Here is a 24065-nt window from a genome sequence, read left to right as displayed (position 1 = left end):
ACGCGTTGGCGCAGCTTCACAGATTTATAAATGCTATGTGTAGTCTGATGTATCAGTGAATGCAATAGAGACAATGTATTTGACAGACAGATCTATGAAAAATACGCAAATAACCAAATGTACTTGACATTTTGATCATACCCAACGGAATCAGTGGTTTATGTACGTACACACTCGATGCGGGGAGAAAGTTGCTGGACATGTTTTCCTGAAAGTGTGTTATTATTTCACCGTGTGCAACATTGTAGCCACTGTACTTACATGGATTTGTGGTTGAACAACAAATATCCCAAATCCCGTGTTTGAATGGTTTCGATGCAAGTTGTTTACTCTATGGCCTGAAGAAAAGTTGTCGAACTCGAAGTAAATGTTATCTGTTGCGCACGATCCCGTAGTGGAGCTGCATGCATTCGACTTTGGCCCAAAGGAAATTGGCTCCGTAGAACTCGCTGTCATATACATAAAATGATATTGAAACAGTAAGTGTCAATTAATTTAATTAATGGTATATCACGTGTGTTGTCGATCTACATGATCGCAAAATATGGAGTTGCAATTGTAAACACAATCTCATGGGAGTATGCACTTCGTGTTTTGTAGGTTTAGTTTGACTTTAATGAAGCCACGATGTGATTTTAGTGGCCTGGCCATATTTAGCACATAAACTCGTGCGCAGATTGTTACTGTATGTAATTTTCGAAGGCAACAGTGTGGCAACAATACTTTACTACAACACAAAAGGTTGCCTGAAATTTGCATCCAATTGGCTGGGACTGGGGGCTCCGAGAGGGGGGTGGAAAGCGACTCTACTTGTTTTCTCTCGCTTCCTGTATTTCTCGTTGTCAAATGGCAGTTCTGTACAGTCCACGCCTCAAACTGTCTCTGCCTGCTATTATCACAGTCGAAACCAACATCTACGGTGTGTAAATAATGGGCCGACACGACTACTTTTGTGTCTGTGATGTCACTATATTAATTGGATTTGGAAGTATTTCAGCATTATTAATACTTTGCTTCTTGAATACTTGTACAGTGCATGCTCTCTGAACGTATTTTACTTTAAATATAATTAGCCTAGTTCTTTCCTCTGAGCCAAGCAAACAGGTCTGTCCTGCACACATGCTCGTTGAAAACTTACTTCACACATATTTTACCAGTCATTTCCCTCACCCTCTATCTTTCAGGGCCCCACACATGAATGAGGGACATCTGGGGATCCAGGGCCGCCGTGACCCTTAACAGCAGCAAACTTCTTCAGATCTGACTTGAGGGAGGAGGTGTGTGTTCTCCGCCCTCTACTCTTTCCTGTAGGACTTATGTTTCCTCCCGAGTCCCTCTGTTCTCGCCGTTAAACAAAGCAGGACACAACGGTCCCAGACCGAGGCAGTGTAGGCAGAAACACTTGGCCTCGTCCTTGTTTTTTACTCAAGTGACTGGGGATATATATAAAGGATATATATATAAAGGACCTCAACTTTTTTACCCGCTGTTTTTTTTTTTTTTTTTGCTTGATGATTATAGTATGAGTCATCCTCCCCAGCAGAAAGTGATCCCTGATAAGAGTGGGGGCAAACATCGGGCTGCAGCTGCCATGAAGGAGCCCACAGTGCAGCACGCGGGGGATGTCTTCTATGGCGGTATGGGCCCCCCGGCTCTGGAGTCTGCTCACAGGGTAGGGGAGCCTGGAGGTCACGGCTCTGGGGTCTTCAACCCAGAGAAGGGGCCCCAAAGTCGTGCACACTATCAGCAGACTGCCTCTGTCAAATGGATGCACCAGGACCACATCCAAGCTGCTGGTTGGTCTCAGGATGCTTCCGGGCCCCTGCCAACCAATTCATGGGGGCAGAACTTTAGCCCGTATATGGACGGCTTGAACAACGTTAGGGTCCAGATGGCCTTCCCCAAAGGGAGCCATGATGAAGGAGCTGCTCTGCAGATGGGGCCAGCAGAGAAACAGGCTCCAGGTTCCATGGAGGTTTACAGGGAGGCAACCCAAGCTCAAGCCCAGGCTAGGGGCTTAGAGTGGGGGCAGCAAGCTGCGGCAGCCGCCATGCGTCAAGCCCAGCTCCAGGCCTTCCAGCAGGGCCATAAGGGTGTAGATCTCCAGGCTCAGCCCCCCCATGCCCCCTCCTCTCACCCCACCATGCAACCAGGGTCCTTGATGCAGCCCATCCAGCTGGCGTTCGGACCCACCAAACAGCACCTTCCATCTGGGTACTACCCAGTGTTCCAGGGGGGCACCAAGGCCATGCCCAACCTGAGCTACAACGAGCAGCCAAAAACCCAACAACAACACCAACTGATGCAGCTTCAGATGCAACAGCAGCAGCAACAACAACAGAAGAAGCAGCAACAACAGTTACATCAGCAGCATCATCATCAACAACAACAACAGCACCAGTTGCAGCAACAGCTCCAGCACCAAATGCAACAGCATCAGATCCAACTGCAGCTGAATCAGCAGTATCACAAGCAGCAAATACAACAGGAGCAACGGCAACAAATGCACCAGCAGCAGCTTCAACCGCCACACAGTTTACCACCGCAGGAAATACTGCAGCCGCAGTCTCAGCAAAAGCAGCAGCCAAACCAACACTTCCTGAGTTATAACCAGCCCCCTGACAACTGTCCGTCTAGAGCTAGCCCCTCAACCCCTCAGAAGGACATGCCTCTGTCTGTGGAGACTCAGGGACAGGGACATACACCGGATGTAGAGACCCCGTCCGCTGACCCATCAAGCACATCCTCCGACCCCTGCCCCCCAAAACTCACATCAGACCCCATGTCACCCTCAGACGCATCTCCGGCTGCCCCCCGTCGCTCCCGCCGCCTCTCCAGAGACGGGCTATCACCACTCGCGGACCCTCCCTCACTATCCCCCTGGAACCAGACCTTCAGAGAGGTACCCCAGAACGGTGTGGTAGCCAGACGAGAAGGGGGGGGTACACAGGGGCCGACTGGGGGGGTTATCCAGAGTACGCGCCGGAGGAGGAGGGCGTCGAAAGAGATCAACTTGGAGACTCTGGCCCAGAAGGCTTCCGAGAGGGAATCACTGCCCTCCTCCAAGATGGCCAAGGTTTGTTTACACTCTTTTGTTTAGTTCAACCAGGCCTACAACCTGTTCCAAGTTCATCTCACATTGTGGCCTAGGGTAGTCCAGCGGTCTAAGCCCCTGCGTCTGGATCACATGTACTGTGTATCGCTGCAAGCATTGGTTTGAATCTGACCCACTGCTCTAGCATTGTCCTCCTATCAACTTTTCTCTCTATCATCGGTCCAATAAACACAAAATACAAAAGGTGTGGCTCTGCCAGACTCCTTTAAAGAAACATACACAAAACAATCATTCACATAGACCTCTGAACAGCAAGTGTTCAAAATTGTCGCTGTACGCGAAGGCCGACACAATGGGCCAGGGAAATAAGGATGTTGATTAAATAACTCATGTATTTCCTGAAGGTAGTAATAATGTGACTCCTAAATGAACAGACAACAATACTTCTACTGTTATTTTCGCTCACTTGTACAGTACATGCAGTTAAATTATACATATATTCCTAATTTAATCTTTCTGCAAGTGCTGAATTTTCACACACAGCGGCCTGACTATTGAATTTAGATGAGTTCCTCGGATGACAGGAAAACTGATTGTGTCTTTCCCCTACTTTTCTGCCACTGTGACCACTGCAACACTCTGTTCCTCTTCCAAGAGGAAGATAATGGTTTCTGTGCAGGACTTCCCCTTATGCTGTACTTCTGTGAGAAAATAGTGATTCCTAGCCTTGCTGTCAGGAATTTATGATGTTGACGTTTCCCTTTAGGCACACCCACTAAAGCAGCTGCATTTTTTTCAGGACTTGTTTTTCAAAGGCAAAACATGTTGGTTATTGAATAAATCAGCAGAGAGGGGGAGAGAGAGCGAGGGGGAGACTGGTTGCAGACTGCAGAGAGAGAAAGTGTGTGCTGGGTGCAGACTGCAGAGAGAGAGCGACTGTGCTGGGTGCTGACTGAAGAGAGAGACTGGGTGTGCTGGGTGCAGACTGCAGAGAGAGACTGAGTGCAGACTGCAGAGAGAGACTGGGTGCAGACTGCAGAGAGAGACTGGGTGCAGACTGCAGAGAGAGACTGGGTGTACTGGGTGCAGACTGCAGAGAGAGACTGGGTGCAGACTGCAGAGAGAGACTGGGTGCAGACTGCAGAGAGAGAGAGACTGTGCTGGGTGCAGACTGCAAAGAGAGAGAGACTGTGCTGGGTGCAGACTGCAGAGAGAGAGAGAGAGACTGTGCTGGGTGCAGACTGCAGAGAGAGAGAGACTGTGCTGGGTGCAGACTGCAGAGAGAGAGAGAGAGACTGCTTGGGTGCAGACTGCAGAGAGAGAGAGAGAGAGACTTCTGGGTGCAGACTGCAGAGAGAGAGACTGTGCTGGGTGCTGACTGCAGAGAGAGACTGGGTGCAGACTGCAGAGAGAGACTGGGTGCAGACTGCAGAGAGAGACTGGGTGCAGACTGCAGAGAGAGACTGGGTGCAGACTGCAGAGAGAGACTGGGTGCAGACTGCAGAGAGAGACTGGTGGCAGACTGCAGAGAGAGAGACTGGGTGTGCTGGGTGTAGACTGCAGAGAGAGACTGGGTGCAGACTGCAGAGAGAGACTGGGTGCAGACTGCAGAGAGAGACTGGGTGCAGACTGCAGAGAGAGACTGGGTGTGCTGGGTGCAGACTGCAGAGAGAGACTGGGTGCAGACTGCAGAGAGAGCCTGGGTGCAGACTGCAGAGAGAGCCTGGGTGCAGACTGCAGAGAGAGCCTGGGTGCAGACTGCAGAGAGAGACTGGGTGCAGACTGCAGAGAGAGACTGGGTGCAGACTGCAGAGAGAGACTGGGTGCAGACTGCAGAGAGAGAGACTGGGTGCAGACTGCAGAGAGAGAGACTGGGTGCAGACTGCAGAGAGAGAGACTGGGTGTGCTGGGTGTAGACTGCAGAGAGAGACTGGGTGCAGACTGCAGAGAGAGGAAGTGTGTGCTGGGTGCAGACTGTTGAAGCAGCTACATGTCTGCACACCTCTACATTCCTCAGGGCTCTTCCTCCCCAGCCATTCAGCTGAGCCAGGGAGGGGCTGTGGCTTGCAGCCTGGAGCCGCTCCAGACTCTCCCTCCCCAGTCATTCAGCTGAGCCAGGGAGGGGCTGTGGCCTGGAGCCGCTCAGGACTCTCCCTCCCCAGTCATTCAGCTGAGCCAGGGAGGGGCTGTGGCCTGGAGCCGCTCAGGACTCTCCCTCCCCAGCCATTCAGCTGAGCCAGGGAGGGGCTGTGGCCTGGAGCCGCTCAGGACTCTCCCTCCCCAGCCATTCAGCTGAGCCAGGGAGGGGCTGTGGCCTGGAGCCTGGAGCCGCTCAGGACTCTCCCTCCCCAGCCATTCAGCTGAGCCAGGGAGGGGCTGTGGCCTGGAGCCTGGAGCCGCTCAGGACTCTCCCTCCCCAGCCATTCAGCTGAGCCAGGGAGGGGCTGTGGCCTGCAGACTCCCACTCCTCCACATTCTCTCCCCAACCAGGTGCCTTAATAAAACAGTCATACCTCTGTTATTCACAAACCCAAGGTTCAGCTTCTTTTATTATTTTTTTTTGTTGAGTTTGCTGTGTGGGGTGCAGTTTTGAGGCATTTACTGTAGTCAAATGAATTAGATTTCAAATGTATTTCTCTGGCCTGGCTTGAATGTAGTTGCTAATGTTGTGTATTTTCACTAGTACCAGATTTTCAATACGTTTTGTAAGCTGACAGTAACCATTTGCTGCTTATAAGTAACTGGTTGTTCATACAACGTGTGCAGTGCTTTCCTGATTCTATTTGTGAAACGGGATCTTGCAACACTGAAGACTGCCTTTAAGCAATGTCCATAAATTGTCTGTGACATGCATACCTACAGTCTGAGATGAACAATTGCTGCGGGGGTTTCATTTAATTTGTCAAGCATGTAGAATGGAAAGTTCACTATTTGCCATATTTACTTCCACTTTCTCTTCTACTCCCTTACATATTGTCTATATTATATCTATATTATCTCCTTTCTCTACTTATTTCTATCTCTGTTATTCCCCTCTTCTACCCCCCCAGCAGCAGGGGGAGGGTCTTATGGGCAGACAAGCTGGTATGGTGCCCCTGGTTATCCCCGTGTCTGTGCCAGTGCGCCAGGGTCAGACAGGCCCTCCGGGCCAGCACGCCCTGCTCCCACCCCAGCCCCAACACAAGCCCTCGGTCATTGTAGCGAGCCGCCGCTCACTGAGGAAGTCCCTCTCGGAGAGCTTCAGCCAGGTAGGTCCTGTGGCATGCAGACCTTGGTTGTATTCATTAGGCTAGGCGTAGTAAAAATGTTTTGCAGCATTTTAGTGTTCTTTGTTGGACAAGTTCACATAGTTCCTCACTGTTTTCTTCTGTTTTGGTGCCTAATGAACACAATCTAGGGTTCAAATAGTATTTGCTTTCTTTCACATACTTTGAGTGTTTGTTTGAGCCTGCCTGGAGTTCCAGGTGGATGCGGTTTGCCCTTTTCTGTTTGTTCTGTTGTGCCAGCCAGGCAAGCTCGATCAAGCACAGTTAAAGTATATGAAAAAAATAAAAATACTATTTGAACCCAGATATGATGACCTGCTGGGGGGACATGTTTTAGTATGTAGAAATTAGGCCTTAACTCCACAATGGGTTGGGTTGTCATGCGCTATCGTTCAATAGTGCTATTGACTGTATGTTTGTTAATCTCATGTGTAACTCTGTTGTTATTTTTGTCGCACTGCTTTGCTTTATCTTGGCCAAGTCTCAGTTGTAAATGAGAACTTGTTTTCACCTGGCCTACCTCGTTAAATAAAGGTGTTTTCACCTGGCCTACCTCGTTACATAAAGGTGTTTTCACCTGGCCTACCTCGTTAAATAAAGGTGTTCTCAACTGGCCTACCTCGTTAAATAAAGGTGTTTTCACCTGGCCTACCTCGTTAAATAAAGGTGTTTTCACCTGGCCTACCTCGTTAAATAAAGGTGTTTTCACCTGGCCTACCTCGTTAAATAAAGGTGTTCTCACCTGGCCTACCTCGTTAAATAAAGGTGTTCTCACCTGGCCTACCTCGTTAAATAAAGGTGTTCTCACCTGGCCTACCTCGTTAAATAAAGGTGAAATAAATCAAATAAAAAATAGGACTCAATGTAGCCACTTTGATGTAGAGGCCAAAAACATTCAATGTGGTTTCACAACGTTATTATTTAGCGACTTCATTAATCCCGCCGGTGACTTCCCCTTTCTCTGTCCTCTCTGGTGACTTCCCCTTTCTCTGTCCTCTCTGGTGACTTCCCCTTTCTCTGTCCTCTCTGGTGACTTCCCCTTTCTCTGTCCTCTCTAGTGACTTCCCCTTTCTCTGTCCTCTCTGGTGACTTCCCCTTTCTCTGTCCTTTCTGGTGACTTCCCCTTTCTCTGTCCTCTCTGGTGACTTCCCCTTTCTCTGTCCTCTCTGGTGACTTCCCCTTTCTCTGTCCTCTCTGGTGACTTCCCTTTCTCTGTCCTCTCTGGTGACTTCCCTTTCTCTGTCCTCTCTGGTGACTTCCCCTTTCCCTGTCCTCTCTGGTGACTTCCCCTTTCTCTGTCCTCTCTGGTGACTTCCCCTTTCTCTGTCCTCTCTGGTGACTTCCCCTTTCTCTGTCCTCTCTAGTGACTTCCCCTTTCTCTGTCCTCTCTGGTGACTTCCCCTTTCTCTGTCCTTTCTGGTGACTTCCCCTTTCTCTGTCCTCTCTGGTGACTTCCCCTTTCTCTGTCCTCTCTGGTGACTTCCCCTTTCCCTGTCCTCTCTGGTGACTTCCCCTTTCTCTGTCCTCTCTGGTGACTTCCCCTTTCTCTGTCCTCTCTGGTGACTTCCCCTTTCTCTGTCCTCTCTGGTGACTTCCCCTTTCTCTGTCCTCTCTGGTGACTTCCCCTTTCTCTGTCCTCTCTGGTGACTTCCCCACACAAGTCATAATCTCCCTCCCACCTTCCACTGAACCAATGCAGTTGGTTGTTTGTCTATTTGTCCTTGTCATTCTCTGAAATATCACTGAACTCCTCACAATCATCTCACCCAACCAGGACGGGGAGGGCGATGCTGGTCAGGACGACGATGGGAAATTGGCCAAGCACAAATGGCGGCCTCGTCCCGAGCCCCTCTTCATCCCGCCACCCAAACTGGCTACGTTCATCGCCCCCTCAGTCTACTCCGCCATCACTCCCTACCAGAGCCACCTGCGGTCGCCCATCCGCCTGCCCGACCACCACTTCACCCTGCCGCCCTACACCCCGCCGCCCATCCTGTCGCCGGTGCGCGAAGGCTCTGGTCTCTACTTCTCCACCTTCCTGTCTTCCATCGCCGCCAGCAACCAGACCCTGCAGCCGCCACCCAACACGCCCAAGTCGGCCTCGCGCAGCCTTCTGCGATCCAGTAAGTCTTGTCACGGAAGCTCGAAGAGTCTCGCTGTATCGTTCTCTCTCTCTCTCTTTCCCTCCCTCTCTCTTTCTCCTCTGTCTCCTAGTTGTCCCCTACCTCTATTGTTATTACGTAAAATAAAAATCTGTTCCTTTCTTTTCCTATGCACTGAATGCATCCTTGTCACAATGTATTTCTCCTGTCAGTAGTCTAGGGCTGGTTTCCCAGACAGTAGTTAAGTCTAGTCCTGGACTAAAAAAGCATTTTCAATGGAGAAATCGCTATTGAACATTGAAACTAGCGCTTAAAGTGTAGGATGCACACCCGACTTTTGACCAGTCCTATGGACCCTGGCCAAAAGCGGTGCACTACGTAGGGAATAGGGTGCCATTAGGAACGCTTGCCCACAGTCCTCCAGAGTTAAATGGCCCCATGACTTCCTGTGTTCTGAGATCAGATCAAGTTCTATAGTCTCTCTAACTCTGTCCAGATGGTTTCTGTGTCCTCTCTGTCCAGATGGTTTCTCTGTCCTCTCTGTTCTATATACCTCTGTCCAGATGGTTTCTCAGTTCTATATACCTCTGTCCAGATGGTTTCTCTGTCCAGATGGTTTCTCTGTCCTCTCTGTTCTATATACCTCTGTCCAGATGGTTTCTCTGTCCTCTCTGTTCTATATACCTCTGTCCAGATGGTTTCTCTGTTCTATATACCTCTGTCCAGATGGTTTCTCTGTCCTCTCTGTTCTATATACCTCTGTCCAGATGGTCTCTCTGTCCTCTCTGTCCTCTCTGTTCTATATACCTCTGTCCAGATGGTCTCTCTGTTCTATATACCTCTGTCCAGATGGTTTCTCTGTCCTCTCTGTTCTATATACTTCTGTCCAGATGGTTTCTCTGTCTTCTCTGTTCTATATACCTCTGTCCAGATGGTTTCTCTGTCCTCTCTGTTCTATATACCTCTGTCCAGATGGTCTCTCTGTCCTCTCTGTTCTATATACCTCTGTCCAGATGGTTTCTCTGTTCTATATACCTCTGTCCAGATGGTTTCTCTGTTCTATATACCTCTGTCCAGATGGTTTCTCTGTTCTATATACCTCTGTCCAGATGGTTTCTCTGTTCTATATACCTCTGTCCAGATGGTTTCTCTGTTCTATATACCTCTGTCCAGATGGTTTCTCTGTTCTATATACCTCTGTCCAGATGGTCTCTCTGTCCTCTCTGTTCTATATACCTCTGTCCAGATGGTCTCTATGTCCTCTCTGTTCTATATACCTCTGTCCAGATGGTCTCTCTGTCCTCTCTGTTCTATATACCTCTGTCCAGATGGTCTCTCTGTCCTCTCTGTTCTATATATCTCTGTCCAGATGGTCTCTCTGTCCTCTCTGTTCTATATACCTCTGTCCAGATGGTCTCTCTGTCCTCTCTGTTCTATATATCTCTGTCCAGATGGTCTCTCTGTCCTCTCTGTTCTATATACCTCTGTCCAGATGGTCTCTCTGTCCTCTCTGTTCTATATACCTCTGTCCAGATGGTCTCTCTGTCCTCTCTGTCCTCTCTGTTCTATATACCTCTGTCCAGATGGTTTCTCTGTCCTCTCTGTTCTATATACCTCTGTCCAGATGGTTTCTCTGTCCTCTCTGTTCTATATACCTCTGTCCAGATGGTTTCTCTGTTCTATATACCTCTGTCCAGATGGTTTCTCTGTCCAGATGGTTTCTCTGTCCTCTCTGTTCTATATACCTCTGTCCAGATGGTTTCTCTGTCCTCTCTGTTCTATATACCTCTGTCCAGATGGTTTCTCTGTCCTCTCTGTTCTATATACCTCTGTCCAGATGGTTTCTCTGTCCTCTCTGTTCTATATACCTCTGTCCAGATGGTTTCTCTGTCCTCTCTGTTCTATATACCTCTGTCCAGATGGTTTCTCTGTCCTCTCTGTTCTATATACCTCTGTCCAGATTGTTTATCTGTCCTCTCTGTTCTATATACCTCTGTCCAGATGGTCTCTCTGTTCTATATACCTCTGTCCAGATGGTTTCTCTGTTCTATATACTTCTGTCCAGATGGTTTCTCTGTCCTCTCTGTTCTATATACCTCTGTCCAGATGGTCTCTCTGTTCTCTCTGTTCTATATACCTCTGTCCAGATGGTTTCTCTGTTCTATATACCTCTGTCCAGATGGTTTCTCTGTTCTATATACCTCTGTCCAGATGGTTTCTCTGTTCTATATACTTCTGTCCAGATGGTTTCTCTGTCCTCTCTGTTCTATATACCTCTGTCCAGATGGTTTCTCTGTCCTCTCTGTTCTATATACCTCTGTCCAGATGGTCTCTCTGTCCTCTCTGTCCTCTCTGTTCTATATACCTCTGTCCAGATGGTTTCTCTGTCCTCTCTGTTCTATATACCTCTGTCCAGATGGTCTCTCTGTCCTCTCTGTTCTATATACCTCTGTCCAGATGGTCTCTCTGTCCTCTCTGTTCTATATACCTCTGTCCAGATGGTCTCTCTGTCCTCTCTGTTCTATATACCTCTGTCCAGATGGTCTCTCTGTCCTCTCTGTTCTATATACCTCTGTCCAGATGGTTTCTCTGTTCTATATACTTCTGTCCAGATGGTTTCTCTGTCCTCTCTGTTCTATATACCTCTGTCCAGATGGTTTCTCTGTCCTCTCTGTTCTATATACCTCTGTCCAGATGGTTTCTCTGTCCTCTCTGTTCTATATACCTCTGTCCAGATGGTCTCTCTGTCCTCTCTGTTCTATATACCTCTGTCCAGATGGTCTCTCTGTCCTCTCTGTTCTATATACCTCTGTCCAGATGGTTTCTCTGTCCTCTCTGTTCTATATACCTCTGTCCAGATGGTCTCTCTGTCCTCTCTGTTCTATATACCTCTGTCCAGATGGTCTCTCTGTCCTCTCTGTTCTATATACCTCTGTCCAGATGGTCTCTCTGTTCTATATACCTCTGTCCAGATGGTCTCTCTGTCCTCTCTGTTCTATATACCTCTGTCCAGATGGTCTCTCTGTCCTCTCTGTCCTCTCTGTTCTATATCAAATCAAATCACATTTATTTATATAGCCCTTCGTACATCAGCTGATATCTCAAAGTGCTGTACAGAAACCCAGCCTAAAACCCCAAACAGCAAACAATGCAGGTGTAAAAGCACGGTGGCTAGGAAAAACTCCCTAGAAAGGCCAAAACCTAGGAAGAAACCTAGAGAGGAACCAGGCTATGTGGGGTGGCCAGTCCTCTTCTGGCTGTGCCGGGTAGAGATTATAACAGAACATGACCAAGATGTTCAAATGTTCATAAATGACCAGCATGGTCGAATAATAATAAGGCAGAACAGTTGAAACTGGAGCAGCAGCACAGTCAGGTGGACTGGGGACAGCAAGGAGTCATCATGTCAGGTAGTCCTGGGGCACGGTCCTAGGGCTCAGGTCCTCCGAGAGAGAGAAAGAAAGAGAGAATTAGAGAGAGCATATGTGGGGTGGCCAGTCCTCTTCTGGCTGTGCCGGGTGGAGATTATAACAGAACGTGGCCAAGATGTTCAAATGTTCATAAATGACCAGCATGGTTGAATAATAGTAAGGCAGAACAGTTGAAACTGAAGCAGCAGCATGGCCAGGTGGACTGGGGACAGCAAGGAGTCATCATGTCAGGTAGTCCTGGGACATGGTCCTAGGGCCCAGGCCAGTTGAAACTGGAGCAGCAGCATGGCCAGGTGGACTGGGGACAGCAAGGAGTCATCATGTCAGGTAGTCCTGGGGCATGGTCCTAGGGCTCAGGTCCTCCGAGAGAGAGAAAGAAAGAGAGAAGGAGAGAATTAGAGAACGCACACTTAGATTCACACAGGACACCGAATAGGACAGGAGAAGTACTCCAGATATAACAAACTGACCCTAGCCCCCGACACATAAACTAATGCAGCATAAATACTGGAGGCTGAGACAGGAGGGGTCAGGAGACACTGTGGCCCCATCCGAGGACACCCCGGACAGGGCCAAACAGGAAGGATATAACCCCACCCACTTTGCCAAAGCACAGCCCCCACACCACTAGAGGGATATCTTCAACCACCAACTTACCATCCTGAGACAAGGCCGAGTATAGCCCACAAAGATCTCCGCCACGGCACAACCCAAGGGGGGCGCCAACCCAGACAGGCCGACCACAACAGTGAATCAACCCACCCAGGTGACGCACCCCCAGGGACGGCACGAGAGTGCCCCAGTAAGCCAGTGACTCAGCCCCGTAACAGGGTAGAGGCAGAGAATCCCAGTGGAAAGAGGGGAATCGGCCAGGCAGAGACAGCAAGGGCGGTTCGTTGCTCCAGAGCCTTTCCGTTCACCTTCCCACTCCTGGGCCAGACTACACTCAATCATATGACCCACTGAAGAGATGAGTCTTCAGTAAAGACTTAAAGGTTGAGACCGAGTTTGCGTCTCTGACATGGGTAGGCAGACCGTTCCATAAAAATGGAGCTCTATAGGAGAAAGCCCTGCCTCCAGCTGTTTGCTTAGAAATTCTAGGGACAATTAGGAGGCCTGCGTCTTGTGACCGTAGCGTACGTGTAGGTATGTACGGCAGGACCAAATCAGAGAGATAGGTAGGAGCAAGCCCATGTAATGCTTTGTAGGTTAGCAGTAAAACCTTGAAATCAGCCCTTGCTTTGACAGGAAGCCAGTGTAGAGAGGCTAGCACTGGAGTAATATGATCAAATTTTTGGGTTCTAGTCAGGATTCTAGCAGCCGTATTCAGCACTAACTGAAGTTTATTTAGTGCTTTATCCGGGTAGCCGGAAAATAGAGCATTGCAGTAGTCTAACCTAGAAGTGACAAAAGCATGGATTAATTTTTCTGCATCATTTTTGGACAGAAAGTTTCAGATTTTTGCAATGTTACGTAGATGGAAAAAAAGCTGTCCTCGAAATGGTCTTGATATGTTCTTCAAAAGAGAGATCAGGGTCCAGAGTAACGCCGAGGTCCTTCACAGTTTTATTTGAGACGACTGTACAACCATTAAGATTAATTGTCAGATTCAACAGAAGATCTCTTTGTTTCTTGGGACCTAGAACAAGCATCTCTGTTTTGTCCGAGTTTAATAGTAGAAAGTTTGCAGCCATCCACTTCCTTATGTCTGAAACACATGCTTCTAGCGAGGGCAATTTTGGGGCTTCACCATGTTTCATTGAAATGTACAGCTGTGTGTCATCCGCATAGCAGTGAAAGTTTACATTATGTTTTCGAATAACATCCCCAAGAGGTAAAATATATAGTGAAAACAATAGTGGTCCTAAAACAGAACCTTGAGGAACACCGAAATTTACAGTTGATTTGTCAGAGGACAAACCATTCACAGAGACAAACTGATATCTTTCCGACAGATAAGATCTAAACCAGGCCAGAACATGTCCGTGTAGACCAATTTGGGTTTCCAATCTCTCCAAAAGAATGTGGTGATCGATGGTATCAAAAGCAGCACTAAGGTCTAGGAGCACGAGGACAGATGCAGAGCCTCGGTCCGTTGCCATTAAAATGTACCTCTGTCCAGATGGTCTCTCTGTCCTCTCTGTCCTCTCTGTTCTATATACCTCTGTCCAGATGGTTTCTCTGTCCTCTCTGTTCTATATACCTCTGTCCAGATGGTTTCTCTGTCCTCTCTGTTCTATATACCTCTGTCCAGATGGTTTCTCTGTCCTCTCTGTTCTATATACCTCTGTCCAGATGGTTTCTCTGTCCTCTCTGTTCTATATACCTCTGTCCAGATGGTTTCTCTGTCCTCTCTGTTCTATATACCTCTGTCCAGATGGTTTCTCTGTCCTCTCTGTTCTATATACCTCTGTCCAGATGGTTTCTCTGTTCTATATACCTCTGTCCAGATGGTTTCTCTGTCCAGATGGTAGTGTCCTAAAGGTGCCGTGTTAATTTGTGTTCTCCAGCCAGCTCTACAGACATCACACCCCCAGTCCTCCCTTTGATCACCGACGCCACACCTGTCAGCTTTGAACCGTGAGTATAAACCTCTGTAACACTGAACTCAGGTATAATGCATTATGATGCAGTTATAATGTATATGCCATTTAACAGACGCTTTTATCGATAGCGGCTTACAGTCATGTATGCATACATTTTACATATGGTTGGCCCCAGGAATCAAACCCACAATCTCTCTCGCTCCACCCGCTCGCTGTCTCCCTCGTTCTCCCCACCACCTACCTCCCTCCGACCCTCTCTCCCTCTCCGCACCCCCAGGCGTATTAACATTGGCCTGCAGTACCAGGCGGAGGTACCAGAGCTGCAGTGTGACCGCTCGCTGACCCAGTGGGACCAGCACAAGGCTGACCTGGTCTGGCTCCCCATGAAGGCGTCCCTGCTACGCCACGCAGAGCAGGAGACCGGTAACTACACTGCTTCTTACTCAAAACTATAGTAATCTAATACCATTTTCACAGAACAGGGCCAACCCGAACCATACTGTTCTGGCGTGGTTCCAGAAACTCTGTTGAATGCATAGTCAGGCCAGTTCAGTACATCTTGGCTCGGCTCAGCTCGGCATGGCTCTGTGGTGTGAGGCATACAGAGCTGACTTTAAAAAGGTTTTGTATGGAAGTCGAAGTACGCACATTTGAACAACTTGGGCTGTAACGTCCTGAAGTAGTGCAAAATGTTGACCGTTTTGCTTTCGGTGTCTTTTTTTGTCTTTCTCTACTTGCTCTCTCTCTTTCTCTCCCTCGCTCTCTCTCTTTCTCTCCCTCGCTCTCTCTCTCTCTCTCCCCCGCTCTCTCTTTTTCTCTCCCCCGCTCTCTCTCTCTCCCCCGCTCTCTCTCTCTCCCGCTCTCTCTCTCTCCCCGCTCTCTCCCCCGCTCTCTCTCTCTCTCTCCCCGCTCTCTCTCTCTCTCTCCCCCCGCTCTCTCTCTCTCTCTCTCTCTCTCTCTCTCTCTCTCTCTCTCTCCCCGCTCTCTCTCTCTCTCCCCCGCTCTCTCTCTCTCTCTCCCCGCTCTCTCTCTCTCCCCCCGCTCTTTCTCTCTCCCCTCTCTCTCTCCCTCTCTCTCTCTCTCTCTCTCCCCCGCTCTCTCTCTCTCTCTCCCCCTCTCTCTCTATCTCTCTCCCCGCTCTCTCTCTCTCTCTCTCTCTCTCTCTCCCCGCTCTCTCTTTCTCTCCCCCGCCCTCTCTTTCTCTCCCCCGCCTCTCTCTTTCTCTCCCCCTCTCTCTCTTCTCTCCCCGCTCTCTCTCTTTCTCTCCCCGCCCTCTCTTTCTCTCCCCCTGCCCTCTCTTTCTCCCCGCCCTCTCTTTTCTCTCCCCCGCCCTCTCTCTTTCTCTCTCCCCGCCCTCTCTTTCTTTCCCCCGCTCTCTCTCTTTCTTTCCCCCGCTCTCTCTCTTTCTCTCCCTGCACCTCCTCTCACTCCCCGTCTTCCTACCTCAAAATTGCCTCACTCTTTCCCCCTAGTGGACGACCTGATGAGCTTGGCCTGCTCCAGCGCTTTGTATGGCGGTGGCACCAATCAGGAGCTGGCCCTCCACTGTCTGCATGAGTGCGGGGGCAATGTCCTTGTGAGTAGAGTGACTCACACAGTGATTTAACCCAGTGATTCCACGATAATCCCCTCTGTGGCAAATTAGTTTCTCCCAGGTTTCATAAATAGCTCCCTATTAACTTTTTATAGTGTTTTTTTTTTTTTTTTTTTTTTACTACAGCCTTTATGGCCCCTGGTCAAAATAGTGCACTAGATAGTACCGGTGATGAATTGTGTTGCTCTCCCCAGGAGACCCTGGCGTTCCTGCTGCTCAAGGAGCCCGTTTTCTCTGATGGCCACCACCTGGCAGACTATCACTACTCAGGTGGGAAGACATTTTGTTTCCTCAATTGCTTCTTTCTCAAAAGTGTGCTTGTTAAAGGGGAAATGGAGGGGGGTAGTGCCATTCATTCACTTCCAAATTACACACACACACACACACACTGTGAGGCCTTATTGACAGAATGGTGAATAATCCCCCCCAGGATCAGACAGTTGGACTCCCTCAGAGAAGCGCTTCTTCAATAAAGGCATCTCTACCTACAGGAAGGACTTCTTCATGGTGCAGAAACTGGTACGCTCACTTCTAACCAGGCCATGTCGGCCATGATGTTTTCACCACATGGCATGAATCAGTACCACCTGGGCAAACAGTGGGAATACTCTAAGAAATGAATAACCTTTTAATAACTGTCTATTTGTGTCTGTGTGCGTGTGCGTTTTGTCTATCCGTATACAGGTGCAAACAAAGACAGTGGCCCAATGTGTGGAGTTTTACTACATGCATAAGAAACAGGTGAAGATCAGTCACAGTGGAAGCGTTACCTACGGACCTGCAGAGTCCCCAGCAGATAGACACACAGAGGCAGTAGTGGATGTTAAGGTAAGGCTTTAGTTAATGAAAACAAATAAACTCAGCCAAAAAAGAAACGTCCTCTCACTGTCAACTGTGTTTATTTTCAGCAAACTTAACATGTGTAAATATTTGTATGAACATAACAAGATTCAACAACTGAGACATAAACTGAACAAGTTCCACAGACCTGTGACTAACAGAAATGCAATAATGTGTCCCTGAACAAAGGGGGGTCAATCAAAATCAACAGACAGTATCTGGTGTGGCCACCAGCTGCATTAAGTACTGCAGTGCATCTCCTCCTCATGGACTGCACCAGATTTGCCAGTTCTTGCTGTAACATGTTACCCCACTCTTTCACCAAGGCACCTGCAAGTTTCCAGACATTTCTGGGGGTAATGGCCCTAGCCCTCACCCTCCGATCCAACAGGTCCAAGATGTGCTCAATGGGATTGAGATCCGGGCTCTTTGCTGGCCATGGCAGAACACTGACATTCCTGTCTTGTAGGAAATCAAGAACAGAACGAGCTGTATGGCTGGTGGCATTGTCATGCTGGAGGGTCATGTCAGGATGAGCCTGCAGGAAGGGTACCACATGAGGGAGGAGGAAGTCTTCCCTGTAACGCACAGCGTTGAGATTCCCTGCAATGTCAACAAGCTCAGTCCGATGACACACCGCCCCAGATCATGACGGACCCTCCACCTCCAAATTGATCCCGCTACAGAATTCAGGCCTCGGTGTAACTCATTCCTTCGACGATAAACCTGAATCTGACCATCACCCCTGGTGAGACAAAACCATGAGTCGTCAGTGAAGAGCACTTTTTGCCAGTCCTGTCTGGTCCAGCAGCGGTGTGTTTGTGCCCTTAGATGACGTTGTTGTGGTTGATGTCTGGTGAGGACCTGCCTTACAACAGGCCTACAAGCCCTCAGTCCAGCCTCTCTCAGCCTATTGCGGACAGTCTGAGCACTGATAGAGGGATTGTGCATTCCTGGTGTAAATCGGGCAGCTGTTGTTGCCATCCTGTACCTGTCCCCAGGTGTGATGGTCCGATGTACTGATCCTGTGCAGGTGTTGTTACACGTGGTCTGTCACTGCGAGGACGATCAGCTGTCCGTCCTGTCTCCCTGTAGCGCTGTCTTAGGCGTCTCATAGTACAGACATTGCAAGTTATTGCCCTGGCCACATCTGCAGTCCTCATGCCTCCTTGCAGCATGCCCAAGGCACGTTCACACAGATGAGCAGGGACCCTGGGCATCTTTCTTTTGGTGTTCTTCAGAGTCAGTAGAAAGGCCTCTTTAGTGTCCTAAGTTTTCATAACTGTGACCTTAATTGCCTACCGCCTGTAAGCTGTTAGTGTCTTATCGACCGTTCCACAGGTGCATGTTCATTAATTGTTTATGGTTCATTGAACAAGCATGGGAAACAGTGTTTAAACCCTTTACAATGAAGATCTGTGAAGTTATTTGGATTTTGAAGAATTATCTTTGAAAGACCGGGTCCTGAAAAAGGGACATTTCTTTTTTTGCTGAGTTTATTATAAAACAAGTTGTTAATGAGTTCGTAAAAAAATATATTTACATTACAAAATAACATTTTATTAAGATGACCATTTATTGTGTTATTTGTCTCTTTTTCACAGAGCTCTCAGGGATCAAAACCAAGTCAGGAAGAAGTTGACAGGAAGTGGGAAGGGTCATGTGACAGGGGTCAAGATTGCAACCAGTCCAGGGTTACTCAGACACTACAGGCTCACGACAATGTAAGTGCTCATTTTCACTTGAAGTTACATTTTTTGTAACCTCATTGTACCATGTTTAAATCTATCCCTTATCTATTTATACTTGCTATCATATGTCCTTTGACCAATGTTCATTAATTGTTTATGGTTAATTGAACAAGCATGGGAAACTGTGTTTAAACCCTTTACAATGAAGATCTGTGAAGTTATTTGGATTTTAAAGAATTATCTTTGAAAGACAGGGTCCTGAAAAAGGACAGTACAACACTGGTTTAACAGACTGATTCACCAACAGGACAGTACAACACTGGTTTAACAGACTGATTCACCAACAGGACAGTACAACACTGGTACTTTGGTACGCCAACAGAGGGCTGTGGTGCTTCTAGCTCTAAGGAAACTTTGCAGTATTCTTTTTTATGTCTTTTTTTTTTTAAATTACAAGTATTTCGCTACACCCATAATAACATCTGCATAACACGCGTATATGACCAATAAGATTTGATTTGATTTTTTGATTTGGTATACTAGACAAACACAATAATTGAATGTTGGGTCCACCAGACAGGAGCAGTGCTAGGGCGCAGGGACCAGGATGCTGTACACAAGGTTGGTCCTCCCCATCCAACCCTTCCCTCTGCAGCCAGAAAACCTCGTCCCGAGGCTGGGAAGAAGAGCCGAGCGCCCCCAAAGCCCCCCGGCGACCCAGAGGGCGTGTTCCCCTGCAAGAAGTGTAGCAGGTCAGTGTGTGTGTGTGTGTGTGTGTGTGTGTCCCTTTAAGACTATGTTTAGATGATCTGCAAAAAGATACACATTTTCCACCATTAATACTTTTCCCCGACAATTTTTAATTGAGTGAAAGAAAACGGTGAAAGACAGGGATTGACCAAGAGTATTATAAACCAGGCATCTCTCTTAGAGACCAGTGTTCGCTGGACATATCTCAGACCAGTGTGGCAACAATGGAGACAATAGCCATTGGTAGCGTTTCAGGTTGTCTTAGTTGCAGTCGCGCTGCACAGGTAATTAGATCTTACAACACCTGGAGAAGAGTTTACGTCTCAGTAACCACATTGATATACTTTAGCAATCTTCTGAGATGCACAACTGCAAAAATAGGTGACCTGGAACGTCACCTGTGTGGCTGTAGGTTCGATCAGAGCCTTAGGTCTCTCTCTACATAGCTCTCTGGGTTCAATTGTCCATGTATCTATCTGACCTTTGACCTCCAGGGTGTTCTACAAGGTGAAAAGCCGCAGCGCCCACATGAAGAGCCACGCTGAGCGGGAGAAGAAGGAAGCCGCACTCAAACTCAAAGAGGAGGAGGAGCAGCGAGCGGTTGAGGCGGAGGCACGGGCCAGGGAGGCAGCAGAGGTTATGCAGAATGGGATCGGGGGTGGGAATGGAGCAGGAGAACAGGATGAGGTCAGTGATGAGGATGTGCCTTCAGAGACAGAAGATGAAAAGGACGAGGACTGGCAGTGAGAGAGGGGAGGAGGGAGGGGGGCTTGAGAGGGAATGAAAGACATATCCCACTCCCGGAAAAACAAACGAGTACAAATAATCTTTGTACCTGAAACAATGAGATTGAGGATGGAGGTGTTCCAGGTCATCATTACAGATGTGCTGCACAGACGATAAGATCTTACAACACCCAGGGAGGTGTTGAGTCTAAGGAACCACATTTACAGAGCCTTCAGAAAGTATTCATACCCCTTGACTTATTCCACATTTTGTTGTGTTACAACCTGAATTCAAAATGGATTACATTTATTTTTCTCACCCGTCTACACACAATACCCCATAATAACTAAGTGAAAACATGTTTTCAAATGTGTTGAAAATGAAATACAGAAATATCTCACTTACATAAGTATTTTCAGTTCTGAGTCAATACATGTTAGAATTACCTTTGGCAGTGATTACAGCCGACTCTTTCTGGGTGAGTCTCTTAGAGCTTTACACACCTGGATTGTACAATATTTGCACATTCTTTAAAAAATTCAATCTCTGTCAAGTTGGTTGTTGCTCATTACTAGACAGCCATTTTCAGGTCTTGCCATAGATTTTCAAGCCGATTTTTAAGTGAAAATAGTAACTAGGCCACTCAGGAACATTCAATGTCGTCATGGTCATAACAGGTTATTGTCCAGCCTCTCTCTCTAGGATGTTGCCTGTGCTCAGCTCTATTCTGTTTCTTGTAATCCTAAAAATAAAAATCAACTCCCTAGTGACAAGTTTATCCATAACATGATGCAGCCACCACCATGCTTGAAAATATGAAGTGGTACTTAGTGATGTTTTGTTGGATTTGCCCCAAATAACGCTTTGTATTCAGTACAAAGTTAATTTCTTTGCCACATTTCTTGCAGTTTTACTTTAGTGCCTTATTGCAAACAGGATGCATGTTTTTGGAATATTTTTATTCTGTACAGGCTTGCTTATTTTCACTTTGTCATTTAGGTTAATATTGTGGAGTTACTATAATGTTGTTGATCCATCCTCAGTTTTCTCCTATCACACACATTAAACTCTGTAACGGTTTTAAAATCACCATTGGCCTCATGGTGAAATCCCTGATCAGATTCCTTCCTCTCCGACAACTGAATTAGGAAGGACGCCGGTGTCTTTGTAGTGACTGGGTGTACAACATCCAAATTGTCTTCAATAACTTTCTCAAAGGGATGTTCAATGTCTACAGTTATTTAAATGTTTAACCATCTACCAATAGGTTGCGTTAGGAAAAACCTCCCGGGTCTTTGTTGTTCAATCTGTTTGAAATGCACTGCTCCACTGAGGGACCTTCCATTTATCTGTATGTGTGGGGTGCAGAGATGAGGTTGTCATTCAAAAATCATGTTTAACCCTTATTGCACACAGAGTGAGTCCATACAACTTATGTGACTTGTTAAGCACATTTTTATTCCTGAACTTATTCAGGCTTTCCATAATAAAGGGGTTGAATACTTATTGACTCAACACATTTCAGCTTGACATCTCAGCTTGAATTATTTGTGAAAATGTCTAGAAATATCAGTCCACTTTGACATTGAGGCATTGTATGTGTGTGTAAGCCAGTGACACAAAATCGAAATGTAATCCATTTTAAATTCAGGCTGTAACACAACAAAATGTGGGAAAAGTCAAGGGGTGTAAATACTTTCTGAAGGCTCTGTATGTGATTTAGCAAACTTCAGAAATGCCCGGTGCGACCTGCAATGTCCACTTCAGTGCCACAACTTGTCTTGCTTTTCCAACTCCACATATTTCAAACAATTTTTTTGTGTTTGTTTTTCACAAGGAAATGTGAAATGATTTGTAAATGCACTGTATTATATTCTACTGCTTTTGCCGATCTCACTTCTTTTATATCACTTTAATTGAATATCTATATTGGAATATCTATTTTGCTATTATTGGAATATCTATTTTGCTATTATTGGAATATCTATATTGCTAATTCTTTGTGTGGACTATTTAGATCTAATGGTTGTTCTTAATAGTTTGTACACATCGGCCGTTTAAACAAACTAGCTATAATCTGTGGATACCTGTTTTTGCTTACTAAATCATGATCAAAGAGATTTTTCACTTTTATAATATCCACCTGTGTTCTAAAAGTAAATGTAATGTATGAATTCTTCTTAACTTTTTTAAAGGAAAATATTGTGGGGACATTTTTAAGAATTGTCAGCAAACTCTAAGGTTGAATTGCACATTTTAAACTACAAAGGGACCTTTAACATCGAATGTGTGTGTTTTGTGTATAAAAAATGTTTATTAAAAAGTAATATACTGTACCTCTATACAAAAAAGTACATATCTCACACAACCATATTTTGAGTAAATCCTCTCGCTTCACATCTTCATCTCTGGGAAATCCCACCCAGTTGACTACTTTAAAAGGGTGAAGCCCTTTATGCAATGGCCGTGCCAAACGGATTTTATTCATCAAGACCTTTATCTGACTTTATGGTACTTCCCCTTTTCGGCCTGTTTACTTCCATTTTCTTCCAAGTTAATCCAAGTATGCTGTTCACACAACCACCAGTAGAGGGAAGTAGTGCTTCAATATCATCAATGGACAATATTCCCCCTTGAGTTTCAATACATATGTTACATGATTAGTAGGACAACATACCACACAAAACCATAGACATAACAAAACTAATCAATCATAGCAAATGTCAAAAGTAACTTGATCTGACACATTATAACAGAAAACAAGTATACAACAAGGTTACATTTGTTATTCATTTACAGGAATGTGCTTTGGCCTGTTATTTCAGCCATAACCAGCACCGAAGTATGAGTGCATTAACTTGGAAGCAAAAAAAATAAGTCCAATATACACATTTTGTCAAGGACTGTAGAAGAGAGAACCTCATAACTATCCAACAGGTCATGCCAACAGGTCATTTATTTAACTAGGCAAGTCAGTTAAGAACAAATTCAATGACAGTCTACCGGGGAACAGTGGGCCTTGTTCAGGGGCAGAACGACAGATTTTTACCTTGTCAGGCCGGGGATTCGATACTGTTACTGGCCCAACGCTCTAACCACTAGGCTACCTGCCGCCCCTACATGGTCATATTCACCAAGAGCAGGAAAACTGACCAAAATGGGTGGGAGAGAACCACAACTTGTCCAATAAGAAAAAATATATATATATATATATTTTTTTTATTGCAAAGCATTTCCCATTTCAAAAAGTTGCTGCGGTATGCACTAATGAATACAACCCAGGTTCCAATCCGTCTACACAGCGGGAAGGACAGAGGGCAAACTCGTCTGAGCCTTGGGGGCGTGGCAAGTGTTTTGCGACTCTGCCAAGGTGAAATAACTAGCCGTTAAAAAGAACACTGGGTAAGAGCCAGGGCAGCCTGGTGCGCACTCACAGAGAGGCACACAGAGACGCCTAGGCAGCAGCAGCACTTAGGAGATTAAATGCAAGGCCTGGAGATGAAAGAGGAGAAAATAAAATGGCCTGCCTTGCCTTCATCCTACACTCATCATTCAGGGGGGGCCCTGACAGCCACCGTTCTCTCTCTCCTGACAGCCACCGTTCTCTCTCTCCTGACAGCCACCGTTCTCTCTCTCCTGACAGCCACCGTTCTCTCTCCTGACAGCCACCGTTCTCTCTCTCCTGACAGCCACCGTTCTCTCTCTCCTGACAGCCACCGTTCTCTCTCTCCTGACAGCCACCGTTCTCTCTCTCCTGGCAGCCACCGTTCTCTCCCTCCTGACAGCCACCGTTCCTCTCTCCTGACAGCCACCGTTCTCTCTCTCCTGACAGCCACCGTTCTCTCTCTCCTGACAGCCACCCCTCTCTCTCCTGACAGCCACCGTTCTCTCTCTCCTGACAGCCACCGTTCTCTCTCTCCTGACAGCCACCGTTCTCTCTCTCCTGACAGCCACCGTTCTCTCTCTCCTGACAGCCACCGTTCTCTCTCTCCTGACAGCCACCGTTCTCTCTCCTGACAGCCACCGTTCTCTCTCCTGACAGCCACCGTTCTCTCTCTCCTGAC

The 24065-nt window shown here is 47.1% G+C and overlaps 1 protein-coding gene across 3 annotated transcripts; it reads left to right on the top strand.

Annotated features, from left to right (window-relative positions):
* The first annotated feature begins 131 nt into the window (after positions 1-131).
* Positions 132-22337, top strand: mideasa (mitotic deacetylase associated SANT domain protein a). 3 transcript variants are annotated; one of them, XM_029630983.2, is made up of 14 exons: positions 132-479; positions 1185-1277; positions 1522-3076; positions 6106-6303; positions 8096-8444; positions 14365-14434; positions 14678-14823; positions 15873-15976; positions 16189-16264; positions 16425-16513; positions 16679-16822; positions 18439-18558; positions 19102-19277; positions 19770-22337. In XM_029630983.2, the coding sequence occupies exons 3-14, from the start codon at positions 1523-1525 to the stop codon at positions 20020-20022; spliced, it is 3279 nt and encodes a 1092-aa protein (XP_029486843.1). In that variant the 5' UTR covers positions 132-479; positions 1185-1277; position 1522; the 3' UTR covers positions 20023-22337. The 3 variants fall into 3 exon arrangements, with proteins under 3 accessions (XP_029486843.1, XP_029486845.1, XP_029486842.1); XM_029630985.2 differs by having other exon boundaries at positions 1185-3076; positions 6109-6303; XM_029630982.2 differs by having other exon boundaries at positions 1185-3076.
* The last annotated feature ends 1728 nt before the right edge of the window (positions 22338-24065 follow it).

Source organism: Oncorhynchus nerka, linkage group LG24 (assembly GCF_034236695.1).
Source record: "Oncorhynchus nerka isolate Pitt River linkage group LG24, Oner_Uvic_2.0, whole genome shotgun sequence".
Taxonomy (NCBI): domain Eukaryota; kingdom Metazoa; phylum Chordata; class Actinopteri; order Salmoniformes; family Salmonidae; genus Oncorhynchus; species Oncorhynchus nerka.
Note: the sequence above shows the minus strand (reverse complement) of the source record. Positions and strands in the feature narration are given on the sequence as shown.